The sequence below is a fragment of the Nomascus leucogenys genome, chromosome 3 (assembly GCF_006542625.1).
Source record: "Nomascus leucogenys isolate Asia chromosome 3, Asia_NLE_v1, whole genome shotgun sequence".
Classification (NCBI taxonomy): Eukaryota; Metazoa; Chordata; class Mammalia; order Primates; family Hylobatidae; genus Nomascus; species Nomascus leucogenys.
Window position 1 is genome coordinate 88,364,506 of NC_044383.1, and position 23,111 is coordinate 88,387,616.

General features: G+C 30.6%; 1 protein-coding gene across 12 annotated transcripts in view; it reads left to right on the forward strand.

Moving 5' to 3' along the window:
* Nucleotides 1-23,111, forward strand: part of GRIK2 (glutamate ionotropic receptor kainate type subunit 2) — a 672,448-nt gene that overhangs the window by 510,666 nt on the left and 138,671 nt on the right. Inside the window, exon 12 of one of the 12 annotated variants that reach the window (XM_030809510.1) lies at nucleotides 6,889-6,978. The exons of 10 other annotated variants lie outside the window; for them this stretch is intronic. In XM_030809510.1, coding sequence (XP_030665370.1) covers nucleotides 6,889-6,946 — 58 coding nt within the window. In that variant the 3' untranslated portion in view covers nucleotides 6,947-6,978. Of the gene's footprint in view, nucleotides 1-6,888; nucleotides 8,757-23,111 lie in introns of those variants that run through there. One more of the 12 variants, XM_030809509.1, reaches the window with a different exon arrangement.

A 23,111-nucleotide genomic window follows, 5' to 3' on the forward strand; every position in this document is an offset into this window, starting at 1 on the left:
AGTTGAAAGCAAAATTAATAAATGATTTCCAAACATACTTCAGTTGTTTTAGGTAGTAAACCATACATAGAATGCATATATATAATTTTTAAATATTTTATTGATTTGTTTGATACCATAAAGTGTCTATATTTTCAAAAGACATTTCCAATTTATTTAGTGGGAATATGGAAAACCCACAAGTCATTCAGCTTTGTGAAAGATGTTATAAAAATTATTTTTATAGGTAAAATTTCTAGTAAAAAAGAAAACCTTATGTGCCTTATATCTTGATGGTAGATGTGACTATTTTTGTGTCATCCAGATAATTGCATATTGGTTAATTCAGTTTAAATGGCCAGTTGATTTTATCCTTTCCAATGCTAGCTTCAACTCCTTGTTGATAACATCATTTACTTACTAAGTGTCCTTGTTTTTTTGTTTTTTTTTCTTCTTAAAAAAGGCATAGTTTGTTTTATTTTTTATTATTAGAAATCTCTTGACCTTCTGACTTATCTGAGGACAGTCTGCCTGGAGCCTTTTAATTCTGGACCTACTGCTATTAAAATCCTTAGCGAGTTTATACTGAAGCTAAACATTTGCTTTTGACCTGTGATTAATTCAAATGTAAATCACTCTCATAGTTCTTTTAAAATAACTACTTTTTAAATTTGGTATTTTATTTGCAAATAAATAGCTATATTGGTAAGAAATAATTTTTTACAAGACAAACCTATGTTTTCTTATGTAATATTATATGTGAGCCATTTTCCTTACTATTCTCAATTTAAAGCCACTCTTAATTTGATTGGACAATTGGGTGTTCTAGAAAAAAAGATATTGATACCCAGAGAATGGAACTACATGATAGCCATTGTATATTAAAAAATAGACTCCAGTTTTGAATGTATAATTATAGTTTTTTTTTACTTTGACATTTGTAAAATTGCCTGAATTTATGGCAACCAATATTATGACTTTTCTTCAGAAATCTTATTATAAAATGATCAATAGATGATTATAATAATAATTTGTAATCCCATAACAATCTCATAAAATAATAATCTCATAACACAATAAGGAATAATCTTGGCTACATTAAATAAACTAAAATACAGTATACCGTTATAACTTTAAGTAATAAGAATAGGTCATAAGGATCTGTAATCAGCTTATCGATGAAGTTAATTTCCTATAACAAATATAAATTTTAAGTGGAAGTTAGAAGTCATAAATTCTAAATATGATCATTATTGTTTTTGGTTATCCGTTTAAGACTAAATCATATTTATTTTTTGTTAAGATTATATATTTTAAAAAATTGACCACAATTTAAATTTATAACTAACATATTACAAATCAGTAGAACTGATCATTGTTACCATTTCACTAAGCCCTTCAAATTCATTTGGATCTACTAAATAATACATTTAATAGTATATCATTACAATGTTATGTACAAAAATCCTTCTACTTCACCGTGTGCATCTGGTAACTTTCTGGTACTAACACTACCAATTAAATAGTGTCAATAGTAATTCATGAATCATCTATAAAATTGGCTTAAAAATTTAACATAAATGATATTTATTATTCAGTGATGTGATGATAGTTTAATAATTGGCTATGGCAGTGAAAGAGGCTTTCCTTTGTAGCATTTGCCAATTTTCATGGTTTAAATATTCCCACAATAACAAATATCAGACTACCAATGGGAGGGTCACCGAATGCAGATTTGGGAAAAGAGATGCAAAATTAGTTATTGCAAGCCAGAATGAGCAGGCCCTAGGATACCACTAATATGTAATATGTTCAAGAGAAGGGAAAAACAGTGAGCTGTAAAAGTCAATAGCAGGTAGTTCAGGTGGAACGTATTGACATACAAATATGCACAATGTATGAAGAAGGATATGTGGAAGACAATGACAAAGTTGTAGAGCCTTGAAAGCAAAAGTAAAAAGTTAGGTTGTTATTAAGACAATTACAACCTCGGAAGCAATTCTAAACTTAAAGTAAATGGCAATTTGTCCTCTTGCTCATGAAAATAAGTTTATACCTAAACAATTAGCATAACATTTTTGAGTTAACTGCATATGATCATATCTATGGACAAGAGAAATTACACCAGGAAGACTTTAGCTATATGATGTTTTCAGGGAATGAGTCTTTGTGAATATTAATGTTTTCTTAATTATTGAGTTTTCAATACTAAATTACAAAATTTAACTCTTTACATTGAAAATTTTTTAACTACAACATATTATTTCCTGCTTATAATTTTTAATCAAAAATTCTAAAAGGAATAAAACTGTTTAAGATAATTTAGTTGCAATATTATAAACATCAATTATTTTTATCTGAAAGTTCAGTAATAGCTTCAGAGCCTGTATTAGAAGAAATAGTTTCCCTCGCAGGTAATAGGAAACTTCACGATGTTGTTTGAATTAATAGGGGATGATTGTGTTCATAGTCTCAAATTAGACAAGACAAAATTGAAACAGCTGCTGAAAGGTGTTATCAAGGAACCTGGCACCTCTATCTACCTGCTACATCATTCTTAGAGACTTTTATCCTCATAGTTACAAGATATCCATTGAAATGCCAGGCATTTTATCTGTATCCCAGGCTGGGAAGAAGGGAGAAAAGAGAAAAAGCAACCTACAGAAGTCTTCACCTTTTTATTCAGAAAGGAGATGCTTCCTCTCTGTATATCTTATTAACTAGAATTATTTTGCTTAGATAGCTCTAGCTGCAAGAGAGGCTGCAGAAATGGCCTTCTTTTATCTGAGCATACTGCCACTTCAGTTCTTTTGTTAGAAAACTGATATTATTGGGTATGTAATTGGCAGTGGCTGCCATAGGGATTTATTGAATTGTGAAATAATGATTCATCATTCGTGCAATTCTCTCAAAATTTTTATTTCAAGTGCCCATTTCTGAAATTTTCTTTTTCCTTCATTGTCATCAGTTGTCAGAATGCCTGTCTCTAAACAGTATAACTACTCCCTTCTTGTTTGTTATTTTAAACCATCATTTTCTTTAAAACAAGTTAATGAAACAGTAACAATGTATTAATAGTAAGTGCAAATATTTCACATCTTAGAGTTCTGTTGTACTTTCTTTCTGGTTCTGGCTTATATTGTTGAAATACAAATTTGCCGAACTAGTTTTGTGTAAGAAACATGAATCATTACTCTAATATTTTAAGTGATGCTATCAAAATGTAAATTTTTAATGTTGTAGAAAATAACCCTGATTTATTTTGATGTGGGATATTTCAGTACATCAATGTTTTTCCCAACTTCTCTATAGCCATGAAGAGGTTGGAGCAAAAAAAATAATAGTTGGTAAATTGATACCCTTCATAATGCCCATATAATATAAACGCATCATAGCATATTTTAGGAGAGCTTTTACAAATCATCAGATACTAAGCTGTTTCTAGGGGAAAAATATCTCTATGATCAAATAAGGTCAAGAGAACTATGTAGTAGGGTTTTCTTTTAGGAATTCACTATTAACAAATTAAAGGCTCTGAAAATTCTTGCAATAAAGAAATCTGATTAGGTTTGTTGAACTAGCATTGCCCCAACACTTAGCCATGGGGCCTTTTTTTTTTCTCTCTGTTAATCTATTATCTCTAATTTTATGTTCTCTATTAGTTAACTTTCTGAATCAAAGATGTGAAGCATTGCTTTAGCATATAAATTCATTTCAATTTTTTAGCTTCATCATACACATTCTAAATTGATTAAATCACTTGTAACAAGACTAAACATCTATTCTCCTGATTCCTAATGGAATTATCAGTGCTCATTTTGCTGATGTACATGGAAACATAAGATTGTGTCACATCTATTTAAGTGACAGTTTATGACTTCATAGAACTTGTATATAGATAATAATTTAAAGTTTTTTAAAAAATTGCTGAAACAACATGATTGCTTCAATTTTTAGTATCTTCTTTTAAGAAAGTACATACCATAAATGTGTAAATTTACATTTAGTTATGAAATTTAAGACATTTAATGTTTTTAAAAAATGGCTGGTCTTAGGACAACCTGTTATTATTTATTTGTGAACTTGGTCAGAAATTCAAGTTTTGTTATTAATCAAAAAGATAATCATTAGATACTTAAGAATACATTTTCTAAATGCATAAAAATTTATGAAATAATTAGAAAGTTGGAAAAAATCCTCACAACCTAGCAAACAAACTCTCTTTTTTGATACTGTCAAATCATAATTTGGAAGCAAGCATATGATTAATGTAAATTCCAATTTTATTAGTATTATTACCTTCTGTGTTGAAGGAGAAGTATGTTAGAAACAGTTGATAATTTATTTTGTGTTTATTGCAAGAATGAAATTAGTTATCTATTCTTTATAAATGATCAGCTCTCAAGGTGGATTAATTATTTAGATTTTAATTTCATCCACATTTGTGAAACTATACATTTTTTAAGGTTGTAGTCTTTTTGTTAGAGTCTTATTAGTCTAGCTTATGACAAACACTGTACAAGCAGAACTGAAAGGAGGTCATTGTATTTTAAATCTCATTTGCATGTTAAGAAATGATACTTATTAATGTTCTACTTTTGGAATACAAGTATATAGTACAAAAAGCTTAAAGAGAAGTAGTGAATTCAGTTCGTATGTGAGTCTAGAGTGTCTAAAACTTGACTGCAGTGATATTAAAATGGTCTGTTTAGAGACAACTAGCAATTTTTATCTTCATGTTTCTAGTTTGCTCATGTTGTGTAGGTTGGACAGGTAGCAATTTTGAATGGCTCATCTTAAAATGAATGCAATTATCAAAGGATTATATGGTCCATCCTGCAAGGCATTCACTCATTTTAATCTTTCATTTGCAGCTTTCTGACTCCTCTTATACAATCTCGTTTATAGTTAATGGGAAGTGTTATAGCTTAGTTTTAGCTTACTCCAAATAAAATATGTCGTTAGACAAAAGCTTCATAAATAGCAGTTATTCTTTCTCAAATTTGACCAAGTGTTGTTTGTTTCTTAAAGTTAATAAAGTTATTTATTTAGTTTGTGATCATAACACACAAAACAGCATGTATCCAAAACATTAAACCAATTATCACAACTTATAGCTAGATTGAGATTGTATAAATTCATATTCCATCCTAAATATTAATGTACTTGTTTTTTTATTTAGTGATCTTTTCATCACCTAAAAATTATTACTACTACATCTATCAATCGTCTACCTACCTGTCTATTTCTATTCATCCATGCATCAATTTATCAATGAGTATTAGCGTATAAATCATAGTGTGCAAAATTTATTTTTTAATGTCTCTCTCATTCGTAATTTCTAATATGTATGTATTTGGAATAACCTGCCAGTCACTATACCTACTTTTTCAGAAATAAAAAATGGAATTTTTATTTATTGTTTGATTAAATGGAATAGTACTACATAAGGCAAGGAGGACTTTATGGTTAAATACTCCGGATAATAAAAGTAGTTTTTACTAGAGCAACTAAAGAAAATATGCTGTAGTTTAATACAGCAACTAAAAATAGTTTTATTTTCTTAACTCAAATGTTAAAGTGCATTTAGATATTTTATTGTATAATGAATCATATACAAAATATTCAAAAATTCCACTTATTGAGAGAAATTAATGATTAATGTTCTACTTCTTTTGGAATACATGTACCATAGTATAAAAAGCTAGAAAATAACTAGTGAATTCAGCTCCTATGTGAGCCTAGAGTATTGAAAGCTTGACTGTATTGACATTAAAATTGCCTGTCTAGAGACAATTAGCAATTTCTCTTTTCATTTTTGACCCAGGCAATTTGAAGGACTTGTGTGTGAAAGAATTTCCTGCAGATTATTAAATGTACTTAAGAAAATGTATTCTTAAGTATCTAATGATTATCTTTTTGATTAATAACAAATATTAAACTTTCTTGACTCGTAACTATAAAACAAGATCTGTGCGTGTGCGTGTGTGTGTGTGTGTATGTGTGTTTTTAAACCTTGGGATAAAGACTATAAACTCCAGAGACTTAAAACCATTAAATCCCAAATTTTTTAGTACACTCTCACTAGGAAATGTGGAGAAATGCAAATGTAATGCATGTTCTGTCTAAGTGGAGGGATTTAAAATTTAATGTTGGGAAAGGACAAATTTTATTTGTAGTTTCTGCCTCTATTAACCATCTGTTGTCTACCTGAGATTTGATTTACTGACCTCATAAATACTAGTCCGCACTAGAGTGTGGTAGCACAGCAAAGAACAACAAATTGTTGTTGATTGCTATTTTTCCTCATATGTTATTTTACAAACTTATCACTTGTTGCATAGTTGTGAACTTTTGTACAAAGGCAAGAAGCATTATGAATAACACGGTAAAATGACTACAATCTTAAAGATTTTTGCTAACAATTTCTCAGAGATTTGTGGTATAAAGCTAATGAAACTGCTGAATGTAATTCTGAAAATCTTCTGGATGTGATATTTTGAAAGCAGAGGTATAAAGAATTGTGTCAACTATACAACATGTTAAGGAATATATATTAGATATATAACATTTAAATAAGACATTGGGACATAGGTATCTTATTTTCTAATACAAAGTCTTAAGTTCTTGCAAAACTTTTAAATAGACCAAATTAGGTTAGTAGAATGACAAGAATGGTTTATAAACATCATCTGAATGCTTTAAGACATTTAGGGAAACTTAATTATGTGAATAAAAACTATAAAATTGCATATAGCATTTCAAATAACCTATGGAGTTCTAGGCCCCTGTCTGATTAAAAAAAAAAAAAAAAGGTGAGCATATCATTATTGGAACCTTATGCTTAAATGAAGAAGCTGAAATTTAAAGAAATAAGGTGACCTAACAAGAATCCATATTTAATCATAGAACTGGAGCCAGACTGGTGACAGCCTGCAGTGCACCACAGCACAAAGGCAACATGTAGACACCCGTTGACAGAACTTTACTTTCACAACTGTAAGTAAAGTTCAAAGTTTAAGTCTTGAGCATGCAGAACTTTAACACTTGTAGCTAACATTGAGTTTTGCAGTTTTTAAAAGGAATCTGTTTCTTCATAATATTTAATGTTATTTTAGGTATTAGGTTATTTTTTATCTTTTTTTCTTTCTTCTTTTAGAAGATCTTAAAATGGTTTCAATCCATAAAATATGACTACGGCATAAACTTTAGAGTTCTATCAGCTATGTAGTGTTTAGTAATATGCTACCTTTTAGTTTTTCACTTATTTCCTCATTTATCCTTTAAGATATTAAGTAGACGCTAATCTTTGTGCATTCACTCACTATTTTTCAGGGTCTTTGGAATTTTCTTCCTCCTCTCCCCTTTTATCTTCCTCCTCCTTCTTCATCTTCTGTAGGAATGGAGGGCACATTTCCGAATTTCCTCTTTCTTTCTCTTCCTACTGTTTCTGTAGTTACTGATAGGAGCTTTTCAGCATGATTTGGCCACTGTTTTTTCAGTCCTTCATCGTTCTGTCCGAGCTGTCATTTGGTAAAGATTAAATTTAGAAGAAAATTTTTTTATTATATTGTATTTGGTTGTTTTAAAATATAAATAAAAATTTGAAACTAGACTAGATTTAATAAGAAATTGTTGAGTCATTTTATTATGTGCAGCTATTAAGTTGGTGCAAAAATAATTATGGTTTTGCCAAAAGTACATTAAAATTAATGGCAAAAATCACAATTACTTTTGCACCAGCCTAATATTTTTACATACTAGTATTTATTGAACTTTTTCCTTATTATCCTTCATGCAGTTTAGATAATATATGAATGTTTATATCTAAGCTAGCTTGAAGGAGGTAAGATTTTTGTTGTAGTCAATTTACCTATTCCTTGATTATTATCTCTTTTTAGTACATTACAGATAAATATATTTACCTATAATGCTATATTTATATAAAAATTTTAGGACCTATAAATTAATGTTACCATAAAAAAGATCCAGGGAATAGAAAGAGAGTAAATAGATATTAGAACTTACAAGAAATAGGAAATAATTATATTAAATAATGTAGGCTAATTTATTAAACTTGCTGTCTTTCAATTAATAAATTTGCAAAGTCTAATATGTTTAACAAATGAGTGCGTACATGCAAGTAAAAATATTTCTATGAAAAGACAGATAAGATAGGAAGAATAAAAATGGAGATATAATGTTCATAGAAAGTACATTCACACAAACTAAGGCAAATGAATTATCAATCATATTGCGAGCATTATAAAATTCTTTTGGAATGATAAGGTGTTTTTATGCCCCTCCCTTGTTTTATACATAAGATAACTGAGGCGTTGAGTGGTTGAAAGACATACTAGAGATCACACAGTCAAAGGTATGACAGGAACTGGATATAGTGCTCTCAGCTAGTATAGAAATTAAAGGATTCTCTTCAAAAAAAATCATTTTAAACAGTGTTTGAAATTACTGGTAAAACCAAACTTCAAAGTAAAAAACACAAAGGTTATTCTGTAACTTTTATTAAGGTACTACCAGCTGTTACACAGGGATAAAATATTATTAATAAGTATAAAAGAGATTTTGATGGTAAATATTTGGACAGATTTTACCGAAGTACACCAAATAAGAAAAAAATATATAAACATGATTATTGTTATAATGTCCTATAAATTGCTATAAATAGGGACAGGAAGGAATAATTTAAATGCCTGCAATACATACAGTGAGGGTTTCACAGTGAGTAAAAAATTTTTGGATGCTGAAGGAAGATAGGTTTTTTTGTTGTTGTTGTTGTTGTTTTGTTTTTTTTTTTTTAAAAGATCTTTTGGGATTTAGGGAAAAAGAGTATCTACTGCTATAAGAAGTTGGAACAGTTCTATTTGTTTAGTGAAGTAGATAGTCAAGCTTGAGATGAAAAAATATTTTGAGAAATTAAATAACTGATAGCTCAAAGAAATGAATAGTCACAGATGGACTTCTTGGCCTTCTTTCATGAGCACATTTCCTATTTTATTGGCTTTGGATAAGTAAAGCTCTTCAAATGAATAAGAAATGCAGAAGAAAAAAGCATCCTTGGGAAATGTATAAAATATGTTCATTGCCTTTTTGAAAAAAAATGATATGTGTATGTGTGTAAGTGTGTGTCTGTATATCTGTGTATATATACACACATACAGATATATACACATTGTATAATACAGAACGCAATGAATAGATATATAGATATAGATTAATTCTCATTAACCAGAATTCATAAACAATTCTCAAGGGCATTAAGAAATAATGCAATTTTTAACATCTACATGTAGAGAATAAAATATTTTAATTATGTAAAATAATATAACGCAGCACTATCAGAAATAAAAATCTGATAAAGTCAGAAATGTTATGAGTTTTGAGAACAGATAAACTGATAGAATTGTTGTAATGTATAAAATCTATTTAGTAATGGTTTTAAAAATAATGTATTATTAAAACTCTTATTGTATGTACTTACAGAATTTGAGTATTAAACAATCACTTAAATTATTTTAACTATTTTTATAAAGAATCAGAAACATTTAATAAATATTGGCAGTGCTATATGTTTCTACGTTAAAAATAGAATGTCTGATTATAATCAAATTCATCAACATGCTGTATATGCTAAACAGTTTAGTCAGTTTTCGCACTAAAAACTACTATCTGCAAGTTAAAATATTATAATTAAACAGTCATTTTTATGACTATGGAGCAATGTGGCCCACGTGACTAGGAGATTTTCTTTGGTTTTTTAAATCTTGATTTTTAAATTTGAGTAAATTTTTACTAATTTACTATTATACTCTCTACTACTACTACTATCTACTAATTTACTTTTATCTCATACATCTGCCACTCTTTGAATCTTCTACATTTTGCATTTATGTTAATCTAAATAAATGTTAATTTTTTTCCAAATTTATTTACGATTTCTGTATAAAGTTACATGTCATAATTTTCAGATTATTTATATTGATTGACTAAAATGAAAATTCTGGGATTATTTAAAATGTTCCTTTGAGTATATACTTTCTTGGTTAGAAATAACTGTACTCCATTTTGCCTTCCTGATCTCAGATTTCCAATTTGGCCTGCATAATTTGGGAAATTTAAGCTATTTTTTTTTACTCACAAAATAAATCACATGTAGCATATGTGGCCACATGGTCAGTGTTGGCATTATACAAGAGCCGTCTAATTATATATCATTGTATTTTCAATAATATATTTCAAAGAAAAAACACTGCATGGATAAAGATGCAGAGTTAAGAAAAATATAGTAGAATAAATATAAACATTGAAGAATAGAAATAGACATCTTACAGTACATTTGAAAAAGAAGAGGTTTTAGAGAAAAAGGCTTGATAGTCCTGCTTTTAATAAAATGTTCAAGGTATGGTTTTGGCCAGACATAACATATTTGCGACCTGAATTTATGGCTTCTGTTTACAAACCTTGGGAAATCATTAAAAATCATTAAAATAACTGCATATTCATTTTTTGAATAGATTAGAAATATAGTATTAGGTTGCTGCAAAAATAATTGCAGTTCAATGGCAAAAACTGCAATTACTTTTGCAGCAACCTAATAGAATCTCATATATGACCTTCCAAATTGACTTAGCTTGTTATACATTCTAAAATGGGAAGTAAGTCTCAGTGAGTAGATAGGTTGACTGATGAGAAGGGCTGCAAGGTAAATATTTAAATGCTCATAAAAAGCTATTTATTAGTGATGAGGTTCGCGGTATATTTGTTAAAATAATTAGTAAGATGATCTTCTTTGTAAATACTATCAAATTTATAAAGTACCTGCATCCAGACAGTAGAATATGCTCATATTCTAAAAATTGTTCTAATATTAATAAAGTAATTTGTCAATAATTCATTTTCTGATGTTGAGAAAATATGCCAGATGCTATTATACTTCTTGATAATTAAACTACATAACAAGTCAGAACATTAATAAGGTTTTAAAGCCACCATTTTTATACAAATCTGTTATTACTTTATCCCTTCTTAAAAGGTATTCAGTTAATCTTTGAGTTTCTCTGTAATAATAGTGGCTTTGAATCAATATGTATTTCAAGTACTACATTTGTAGCTCACTTTGTTTTAATATAAGGATATTTTGACTCATATTTGCAAAAAAATTAATTGAATCAAAGCCAATCTGTTTTGCAGTAAAATAAAAGCTCCAAAAGCTCTAAACCTATTAGTGATTTGTACATTAAAGCATAAAATAATTTAGGTATAAAGTCCAAATTAATCTAATGTTTGCTTTGGCCATAAGTAACAACATAAGAAAAAATATATTCTTACATTCTTAAATTGAAAGGAGATAGAAGCCAAATAGTTAAATATGAATGTCATCAGTTCAAATCAAGTGTTAGCAATGTGTAATTTTGTGAGGTTTTTCATTGGTAAATATATAGTACGTATTTATAAGGAAAGAACATAGATCTAATCATATTGTATATTTGAGCATGTTGTACATCTAAATCATATGACTTTCAGGTGTATTCTCTGTTTTTCATTTTATACAAATAAAATAATAGATCTGCCTCTTAAAAGATCTTACCATTTATCTTGAAATTGAAACAAAGAAGATCCTTAGAGAGCTACACAATGCCATAGAAATTACAGGAAAAGAATTAGGTGACTATAACTAAAGTGGGTCACAGTAAAATAATATCAACATACACCACACACACACACACACACACACACGCACGCACGCACACATACACAAGCATTGGCTAATAATTTTTCAAGTATCTTTATCTAAGATAATTTTTCTTTTACCCTTCAGTGGATTTACTTCACATATATGTATAGTGGCCCCTTAAAGAGAGGCAGCCAAACAAACACTGCATTTGTATTATTGCTTTCTTATTTCTACCATATAAATGTAAGGGCTGTTTTGTCTTCTCTTGGGGATACAGTAAACAAGGGAGAAATGAGCTGCTAAGGAGAGGATAAACTACATCTGGAAAAGTCAGAGCTAGTTTGAGATGGGTAAGCATGTAAAGAGAGGAAGAAAGACGGAATAATGAATGCCAATCAGGAAGTTGGGGCTACAGCCAAGAATTTTAACTGCAGCCTCCCCAGCAATATGAGGTGCCTGTCACAATCACAAAACCATTTGCCTCATTACATGAATGGGTCAAATGATCAGACCAAATTGGTATTATATTTCATCAATAGATTCTTGATTTTTACTGAATCAAGAATATTATTATTTATAGTTTTATAAAATTCAGGAAAATAAGTATCCACTCTTGTAAATGTATTTGGGTAGCTTTATTGTATCTGCTACTAGTTCAGAATGTTTTATTTTGGGAGATGCTGACTTAAAGATTATCCTAGACAGCCTTTAAACTTAAAGGTAATCATTATTTGTAACACTTTGATTTCTTTTTAATCAACTATTTTAACATCGCCGTTCCTTTACCTCATATTGAATCTTAACTTAGTGGAAGCCCCTATTCTCAAAAATTTGCCTTTAATACTATTCAAATAATGGTCCCATCCAAAGTTCTCACAAAACATTCTTTGTTTTCTATGTAAAACAACATTCAAAGAGTAAAAATAACTTGAGAACATTTAGTCCAATATGATCATTTTTCAGGGAGGAAAAGTGAGGTGAAGTGACTTGTCTTATTACACAAAAATACACACACATAATTTAAGTTGAAAATCATGAGCTTTAATTGCATTATTTTTACAAAGGTTTTACAAAATCCTGTCCTGCTTAAGTAATTACCCTTGTAATGTCTGCCCTTATGAGTGAATAGATAATAAGTAAGGATATATTTTCAAAAAGATAATAAACTCGTGGGTTATCAATTCTAGAAAGAAGCTTTAATGATTACCGGGGCAACACAGACACACACACACACACCCCGAGAGAGAGAAATCGGCAGTATAGAGAAGACTATATAATCTGTTGTATCAAGACAACTATCAATTATATTTTTTGTTGGGTATACAGCTAACTTGCACAGACATCCTAAAACATTATTTAAAAAAATGGTTGGCAAATAGAACAAGAAAGTAAACTTATGCTGGTAATCAGAGGAAGGCTAGAACCTTTAAAAAAATCATTTTCAAGGCAGCAAAAAACTCTAACAGACTCTCTTTTAAGAAGCGTTTTAGCTCCCACTGCTTAGCATTACTAAGTGTGAAAGGGATTCCCAGTCTCAGGCCTACATCCCTGTCAGCTCTTAGTATTTACGTGCAACTCCTTAATTCATGCTCAAGGATTATGTTATCAACAATGATTACCAGTGGTGGGAAAGCCGGGCTTGAAAAGGCTGAATAATGGCTAAGACTTGCTTCTCTTCGTGCACATTTAAAAGCAGTGCTTTCATTGATAGCCAAAATCCTGCTAACAGGGGTGGGTATTATTGTGCCTACTCCTCGGTTTCATGAAGAGATCTGTTGTTTCTTAGAATTTCTGCACCACCTCATCTAGTTTCATGTTGTTTTTCCTTGTGTCATTAAAAAATACCTTGTTCCCACTTTTTCTGAGTGCTGTTTCCACTGAGGCTGGCCATCCAGCAGTGGCCTGAGGTTCTTAATATTTCTCTTTATTTTTTAAAGGAAATGCATCTTATGAGGTAGTGTTTACAAACCAGTCATATTTTAGATCCCACCACTCATTCTGTTTAAGAAACTTGCACTTAAGATGACAGTAATACAAAGCTCATTTAAAAATTCTTTATCTTTATAGGTTAATAATCATTCTGATATTTTGTTTATTTTTCAGAAAAATAGTTTACTCGATAAAATATAGAAATTGTATGATTCTGGATATATTTTATTTTTGAATTTAAAGCAGTAAGATTGATTCCATCAGTAGTTTAAATACAGAATAAATCTGTTCAAGAAGTAGATCACAAAAAAGACAGGTAGACTGGGTAAACAATGAATTAATACAAATACTCTTTGTCCAAAGTGTCCAATATTTACTAGCTATCAATATTACTCCATTGCTCTTGCTTAATAAAATACACACTGAAGAACAGATACATTTTAGTGATTGTTTTATTAACTCTATAATACCTCTATTATGCCCAAGGAACTCCTGTGTGCAATTTATTAAAAAGCATTAGTATGATAATTATTCATTGAAAAAGCCACTCTGCTCTGAATCTTCTACATCCACTGGCATCTACATTCTACATAACACTGAACAAAGTGCTAAAGAATTTCATGTTTCTGTGTATATGGACCCAATGAAACAATAGTATTTTTGAGCACTTATTCTATTTTCAGTATTGTTCTAATGCTGTAAGAGATGTAAAATTAAAATGTCATACTTCATTCATTTAATCTATTAATATGATATCAAATGGACAATAATGAAGTGAGCATTTTAGGTGGAGGAGGCTAAAATAAATATGGAATAGCATATTTACCTTTCAAGGAGTGTATCATCCAATAAGTAAATTGTGCTTTAAAATATGAGTAGAATATTAATGAGCTGTAATAAAGGAAAATTTTTCCTGGGAAGAAGAACATTAACAAAGTATGGAAATCTTAATATGAATGCTATGTAAGATGTTATATGAGTGTCATGTATGAGTTTTTTTGGTCTGTTTAAATAAACCATAAGACTCTTGTTGGAGCATAGTAGAAAAAATGATATGGCTCAGCTTTCTAAGGCCTTGAATATTGGGCAGAAGAGGTTAGAGTTTATAGAAAAGAAATATTGGTTTCTTGAAGATTCTTGATCAATGAATAAAAAGTATTAAAGTTTAGAAGATTTACTTAATAGTTGTAAATAGAAAAGACAAAAGAGATATAGGTGAAAGAATCAAAAGATTGGGAGATCTGTTGGTTTGGAGGTAATTAGAGCCCACCAAAAATTGTAGTAATAAGGGGAGTGTGAAATAAAAATGGAAAGGCAAATTCAGGAATTATTTTGAAAAAAATAGGCAATAAACTTTGGTGATATACTAGATGTGGATATTTAAGAAAAAGAAAGATAGATGATTTTAAGAATTCTAATCTGGATTGTGGGACAATGCTTGGATTACCTGCCACATTGGTTGAATATAGACAGGTTGTCAGTTTGCTATGGAGAGCATGATCAATTTGATATTGGTCATGCTGAGTATGAAGTATAGCGTTACCCCCAGTTACATCTATCTGTGGTCAGATGTAATGTGGAATGGGTTGAACACTGGTGAGATACCAGTGGACTCAGCTATATAGATATTCTAGCTAATCCAAAATCAGCATGGGGCTATTCCAAGAAAAGAGCAAATAGGCCAGCTGTATATTAGTATGGATGATAATGACTATATTAAGAATCTGTCGACATTATATAGTCCTTGCAATGTGGGAGTTACTTTGGTTTGGAGTGTGAGTTGTATTACTGATCCTGACGATGTGTTGCCCCCCACCACACCCAAGTGTTACTCTTTCTAATTGGAAACCTTTTGGCATAGTGCTAACTAGCTAATATATTGCATTCACTTTTATTTACTCTTATCAAATGGGATTATGAGTGTACGATATCAGGTTTCTTGAGCTTTCAGTTATATTCAATTGAACCAAATATATTTACATTCAGTTGTGTTTATTTTATTTAAAACCATCTTCCTAAATTGTAAACTTGTATATTATTTCTTAGCTTACATAGAAGTGTTTTCTAAATGTTTTATTACTTTCATTCCTTTCTTAACCATAGTTTAACTTCATCCAACTTCAAAACATCACCATATCATTTTACATTATGAAGCCTTTTACATCTAAGTATAGAAAATGCAATATAGCCTTAACTAACATCCTGCTCATTAATGATTTGGAAGGTAACTGAAATTAATTATAGCTAGGAAAATCTTGTCCTTAGAAACTAACTCTAAAAGTACTTAAATATGTACAATTAAAGAAAAAATGATACGGGCTGTGTGACTCAAAACTAATGCACACACAATTAATTTTTAAGTAATACAGATAATTTATTGAACAATAAAAAATATTTTGGGATATATGTTATTTATAACTAACAACAGAAGATGTATAATAGCAACTGATAACAGAATAACAACCATTCTTATTTAAAGAAATTGCCATGTAGGTTACATAAACTACGTATTTGAAATGATGACAATAAAGATTTTCAGGCTAAGAATATTGTTTATTATTCATTAAGAAAGTAAAAAATTAAAAAAAACAAGCAAACAAATAATAAAACCTAAAAGTGAAGTGGTACGTGCTGAATATAAGAAGATCACACAGTTTCACAGGATAATTTGGTATGTTTGCAGAGCATGCCACTGAAAAGAAACCTTTATTTTATTTACTATGGAATAAAACAGTATTTTAGGAAATTATCTCTATTTCTTAGACTTGTAATAACATTATAAAAGATAACTGCACAGACTAAACTTCAGGGTGGCAAGGATATTTTTACAGAAGATTCTTGTAGTGAATCCTGGAGTTTCATATGGATATTATAAAAGAACTTAATGGCAGTGTGTTTGATATGGTGCCTTCCCCAAAGTTATATGACATTATATTTGATAATTGTTTACTGTAGACACATACAATGTTTTAAGCTTACTTCTTAATATTTTATTTTCTGAAATCAATGTCAATTAAAAATTAATGGTTTTGAAAAATAAGCAATCTATCCCAGAAGGTATTTTTTCCCCCTCTCTTCTAATATGTTTGGTTAAATTCCTTTAATTTGATTTATTTCATTTGAGAGATACTGTGATGTTTCAGAAAAATTGCTGGGGCTCTTGCTTTTAGTATTTCTTCATGGATTTAAAGAGATAACTTTTTCTAACAGTGGAAAAAATAGCAATATTCTATTCCATGTGAAAAATAATTCGAACTCAGGTGGCAATGGTAAAATATAGTACAAACAATACTGTAAAGTTTAGGCTTCAGGTAAATTTGAACATCCCTTAAGGATTTCATATCTATGCATATATTATTTAATTTTAACATTTGAAATATTTATATTATTAGGCTCGATATGACAGTAAATAAATAACATTTATTCCATAATATTTTAATAGAAATTAGTTAATACACTTATTAACTAAAGCATGATCTTGAGCATTTGTGACTTTTTTTGTATTCTGACAATATCACAGACTTTACGACCAAATCTTAATTATTGAATGCTCTCACTGTGCAGGATTTGGTTCTACATAGTGAAGGATATAAATATGTTAAAAAGTGATGAAGCAAGGAGTCTTCTATCCTGAGTGAAAATTAAGGAATTACTCATTGATTGGAAAGTAGGAAAAACTAGAAATAGTATTCTTCTATAATTAGGAATAAATTAGATCATAGGAATTCCCTTTTCTTGTTTTATGGGAAATGATAAAAATTGAAATGCTGACTGGAATGGATTGCAATAAGAGAGTAGGAACATTTTCACAGGCGATCTCCATTACAGACCTGGCTCAAACCTTCTGTGCACTTCAGAGATACCTGATTTATATGAAACTGAATTTTTAGACTAATGATAATAGTTTTCTTAAGTCATTTGTTACAGTTCAAAGTGAGACAGTATAGCTAAGTTTGTTTCATAATTGGCAAATGTGATGCAAATATCAGGTGATGTTATTATTATATGTAACATTTTCAACAGTTTATTATTTAAATTTGCCATCTCTATAATGCCTCAGCTTATTCTTTCATGCCTTGTTTTAAACAATTTTAGTTGCAGGCAAGTCTGCTTTACAAAGGCTTGAGATGTTCCCATTTTATGCCTGGTCCCACTAGAGATGTCATGAAAATGGCATAATTTCAACAGATTGTACTTAACAGATATATGGTAAGGTTGTCTATTATCTGATAAGCCTGAAGAGACCTCATTTCCTTTCTTCCTGACATTTAATCTAATTTTCTGCCAAGTATGATAGTTGTTATAACTGGCCCTCTTCAGGCCATTTATGGGTTAAACTAATAGTAATTTCATACCCTAGAAGTAGGGTTACCCTAGCAACTCTCTGTCCATCTAGATCCAATTTCTAAAAATACTCTCTCATTTCTGGCTATTTTCTTTCATACTAGAGACACAACTATGAAGTCCATTTCCATGTTCTGCTTCTCAAGAAAATGCCAAACACACCAGTGGATCCATGCTCACTTGTTTTGGCACCAAACTGGCCTGATCACCTATGTTGAAAAAGCACACAGCTCATTTAAATAATGCTGAAAAGTTGAACATAGCTGAAGTGTAGGATGATTTTTAAAAATCCAGAATTGAGCCTGAAAACATGGCTTATGGTCGTTCTGTGAAATTTTTTAATGTATATAGGTTTTTAGTGTAGCAATTACCTGTTTTCCGTTTCTCTCCTAAATAACCAAGTTTGCATTACCTTGTCACTTGTCTTTTTTTTTTTTAAGTTTGGATGATGTAACTTTTCTTGTTAAGAAGGATAACTGTATTTTCTTTTGAGAATTTTATATTTTTATTCAACAAAATGTACCACTCCTTAGCAAATAGTTATCATCCTTCAAAATATTGTTTTTTCCACAAATACAGAAGTAACAATTGAAAATTTGAATATCAAATTTTGAATTTTTAAATTACTTTGGAAATTAAAAAGTAGTAAGAGATCACGTCTTCACATTATTAGTTTAATTATATGCCCGTGAAAAGAAAAACAAAGTCACAGTAAATATGAAAATAGTATGTAATGAAAAAAAAACTTTGTATTTCTCATACTAGAATGTTTGTTTATACTTGATTTTGAAAATGATTGTGTCTATTTTGTTTAAGACAAATTAATGTGAAAAGCTATTTATTTTCCCTATTCCAATCCATTTACTCCCATCCATAAAATGAGGTGGGGAATTAATATGTCAACTAAGCAATTAAGTAGAACAAAAAAAATCAGAATATTACAGTTAACTGCTGTTAAATTTTTAAACAAGATTTGCTTTGAATTTTTCATAACACACGTGAAAGTTGAGGATTGTTATGTAATAATGATGATGATGAAAAAATAAACTCATATTGAATTTAAATTCTGACATATAAATAGGACACATTCTAGAAAGGCCATTCCAGCTTAAGGAAAAAAAGTGTTCAAATGCGTAAAATATATCACTAATTGGCTTAAAATTATATATGTTATAAAAATCATTTTTGTACTCCATTAGTTGTAATGTAGTTTGCCTGTGATATGACAAAGTGTTCAAATTAGTGTTGAACTAGCTTTTTTTTCAAAAAATGGTAATGTATTCCCTCAATGAGTAGTAGATTATTTTATATATTTTCTAAATTATTTCTTTGCTGTAAAGGTCTAGAGGAAGAAATATTTAAACAAGGATTATATACTTTCAGCTAACATTTATGTAGCAATATGTAGTTTGAAAATGGCTTTGCACATATTATCTCTCATGCTGAGTTTTTCCCTCTCCTCTTTAGAAATAAATATTCGGCTCAGAGAGATTTAGTGATCTGTCACCACATACAAAGTATGTATTTGGCTGGAATTCAAACCTTCTAGTCTCAAAACTTGTAGTCATTCTATTATGCCTCTTTTAGGCACTGAAGTAATGCAAGTGCTAATAATAATGAGCAGGAGGAGAATGATTTTTAAAAGTCCATCTTTCAAAGGCCTCATGAAACTCTGGAAATACAAAATTGATGCATGAAACTGCGTTAGTACAGCAAAAGACAGTAGGTAATAAATAGATATTTGAAGCAGATCAACTTTTGGGCAAAATCAAACACTATGGAATTTCAGAAAGGAGTAGGATAGAAGCTAGTTGGGTGAATTAACTGAAGAGGAAGAAGACTTTTCACTTAGTAGAAACAGCATAAACAAAGACATAATGAGACAATGGGCCAGTCTACATAATAGTTTGAATAAAGTTAAAAATATTGAGTCATATTATATTGAGCCTTGAAATTCAGAGACAGAGAAAGTTAAACCTAATTCAGTAGTTAATAGATCAATATCTATTCTACACAAGGGGAGTTTCATGATGCATAACTTAATATGAGGATACCCATGGAGAAAAGGAGAATCAAGTAGAAACTGTTTTTGAAAGTCCGTGATTAAGAATGGAAACAAAAGTGCAATGCAGTCGATAAGATGAATCAAAGAGGCATTTTTAAAAGGTTGACATGTCTTTTTTTTTTTTTTGAGACGGAGTCTCGCTCTGTCGCCCAGGCTGGAGTGCAGTGGCGCAATCTCGGCTCACTGCAAGCTCCGCCTCCCGGGTTCACGCCATTCTCCTGCCTCAACCTCTCTGAGTAGCTGGGACTACAGGCGCCCGCCACCACGCCCTGCCAATTTTTTGTATTTTTAGTATAGACGGGGTTTCACCATGATCTCGATCTCCTGACCTCGTGATCCACCCGCCTCGGTCTCCCAAAGTGCTGGGATTACAAGCATGAGCCACCGCGCCCAGCCGACATGTCTTAAGCATAGTTTGTATTTAAGTAAAAATAGTAAAAGAAGACAAACTTTAAGTCTCAAGAGCTCAGAGAAGTAACACATCAATTTAGAAAAGGAGAAATTGGGAAACAGAGATAATATGGGAGAAGTTATTTGGTTCAATTTTAAACATTTTAAGCATGAGGTAATGGTGAGCTGCCTAGGTAGAAAGTTACAGAGTTGGATGGAAATCCATTGAGGGAGAATTTATGGCTGTAAATTAAGAGAGTTTTGTAATCAGCATAGAAGTTAAAGTCATGAGTGTGTTAAGTGATTAAGGAAGAAGGAAAGTTTTGAGAGCTGAAACGGAGCCATGACAGATTATCTGTTAGTGAGGCAGAGAGTGAGAAAAAAGGGTGCACGTCAGAAGTTCAAAGAGAAGACATCATTCAATAATAATGGTATTAGAAGTTCAAAAATGGTTAAAAAGTAGATTTGAGGAACAAGACAATGGATTTAAAAGCAAGATTTTAAAGCAATGGAAGTTTAGGATTAAGGAGAAATTAGGTGTAAAGATATAGGAGAATAATCAGTTTAGATGTTTGGCCAGAATTTGAAAAAGAAAGAAGTAAAAGGAACATACAAATAATTCAAATATGTTGCAAATGCTCACTTTTTAAAAAACCTTGTGCTAAAAATTTGAGGCGATGCAAAGATAAATAAGGAACTGTATTGGGATTTATTCCATTACAATATAATGGAAAAGGGAAAAGATGTGCATTAATTTATAGTGAAGAAACCAGGCTGTGATAAATATGACTTGACACTCTTCATTTTATAAATATGGAGAAAAGAAAGATATACTTGGGTTACACAAGTAGTGGTTAAGCGTCTCTAATGAAGACAGCCCAAAATAAAATAGCTTGAATTAGTGGATATTTATTTCTCTCTCATCCCCAATCCAGAGAACAGTCCAGCTCTGGTGGGACAGCTCTCTTTTCCTCAGCAAGGGGCTTCTAATACTTCTCTATTTAGCACCATTTCCTAAAATGAGGAAGATTCCAGGGCAAATGTCTTTAATGAGAATTTTCAGAAAGTTGTGCATATTGCTTTGATCATATGTCAGTGGCTTAAATTGGGTTGAATAACAAGAGTAGATGAGATGTATAGTTTTAGCTGGGCATCAATGTTACTACTAAAACCCAAGGAGGAAAACAAATACTGAGCGATAGTCATCAGTCTTTATTATAGATATCCTCCATGAAGAGAGAATGAGGAAAGTTACTGAATGGTAGTACTGGGTAGTATTGAAGGATGGGTGCAGGATTTGAATATCTATGGAGTGAAGAGTAGGGAATTACAGGGTAAATGACAATATGAGCAAAGAAATGAATAAGAATAAATCCAGTGGTTTTTTTTTTTTTTTTTTTTGGAAGTGGCTAATTATCCATCTGGTCAGAGATCACATTTGCTAAGAAAAGTGGATCATAATCTTGAAATATTTTTGAAGGAAAGTGTGAAGAATATTGAATTCTGTGTTTAAAGTCTGGATATTTTATATATGGACAATGGACATAATTAAAGAATTTTAAAATAGAGATATGATATTATGGGAATTATTCCACATTAAAATCAACTGGGAAGCAGTATATAGAGATTATAAATTTGAATAAAAAGTGAAAAGTCCAGTTAGGAGACTACTGCTATGGATATAACAGTCTGAACTAGCACAGTGCCAATGGGAATACACAGAAAAGGGGAAGGGCAAGAAATGAAAAAGACATTCTAGAAGTATACTGACATAATTTGACAACTGCTGGAGTTTTGGGTTATGAGGCAAAGAAATATAAAGAATGGAAGTTGATTCAAAGGATGTTAAGCCTAAGTGATTTAAGGGCTAGTGGCAAGGCCACTGCAATTGTTCATTTAAGGATGCTGGCAGGTGATGCTGTTAACAGAGATAAGAAATGTAATAAAAGAAGAAGAATTAAGAGGAAAAATTGTAAATTAATATAGGACACTGAAGTATTGGAGAGTCTACTGTCAGGACAGTGGAAATTCACTTTAAGTCAAGGGAGTGATTAGGATTTAATATATAGATTTGGGGAAACAAATAATTTTATGAGCAGAAAAATATTAATTTGGAGGCCAATTGATTTAAATTATGATTTAAATCTAAAAAGTGAATCCGAAAGAGTTGGAAGATGAGGACAGATACTGAAGCAAGATCTGGAAACAGGGAAGATAGAATTAAGTGGAACAGTCAATCTTAGAGGGGTGAGATGATTTAGCTTAAAAAAATAAATAATGGAGCTAGAATAAGAGCTGTGTTCACATTAATGTGAGAGAGATAAGGCGGACCACAGACAAAGCAATGCAAGGCCAGTGAGTAAGAATGTGTGTGTGTTGGGAGATATTGCTTGAAAGTGGAAATTGGAGATAAAAAGAATTGACTTACCTTTCCTCACTATTAGAGGAATGGTAATGAATCAAATTGAGAAACAGGAAAAGCTTCCCAAGTATTGCCATAAAGAGCAAATTGGAAATTCAAGTTGGAGACCATTTTTCTTGGCCTATATTTGTATCTTTTGGAAGCCTTATCCTTTTGGGTATCTTCAGTTTAAGAAAAAAAGCAGAGAATGTGAGGTAAGACATGTACATTATTTTAATTTAAATATCAATTTACCAAACATTTATTTTTCTCTCTTTTGAATAAATTATACAAGAGACTTCCTTGAAACC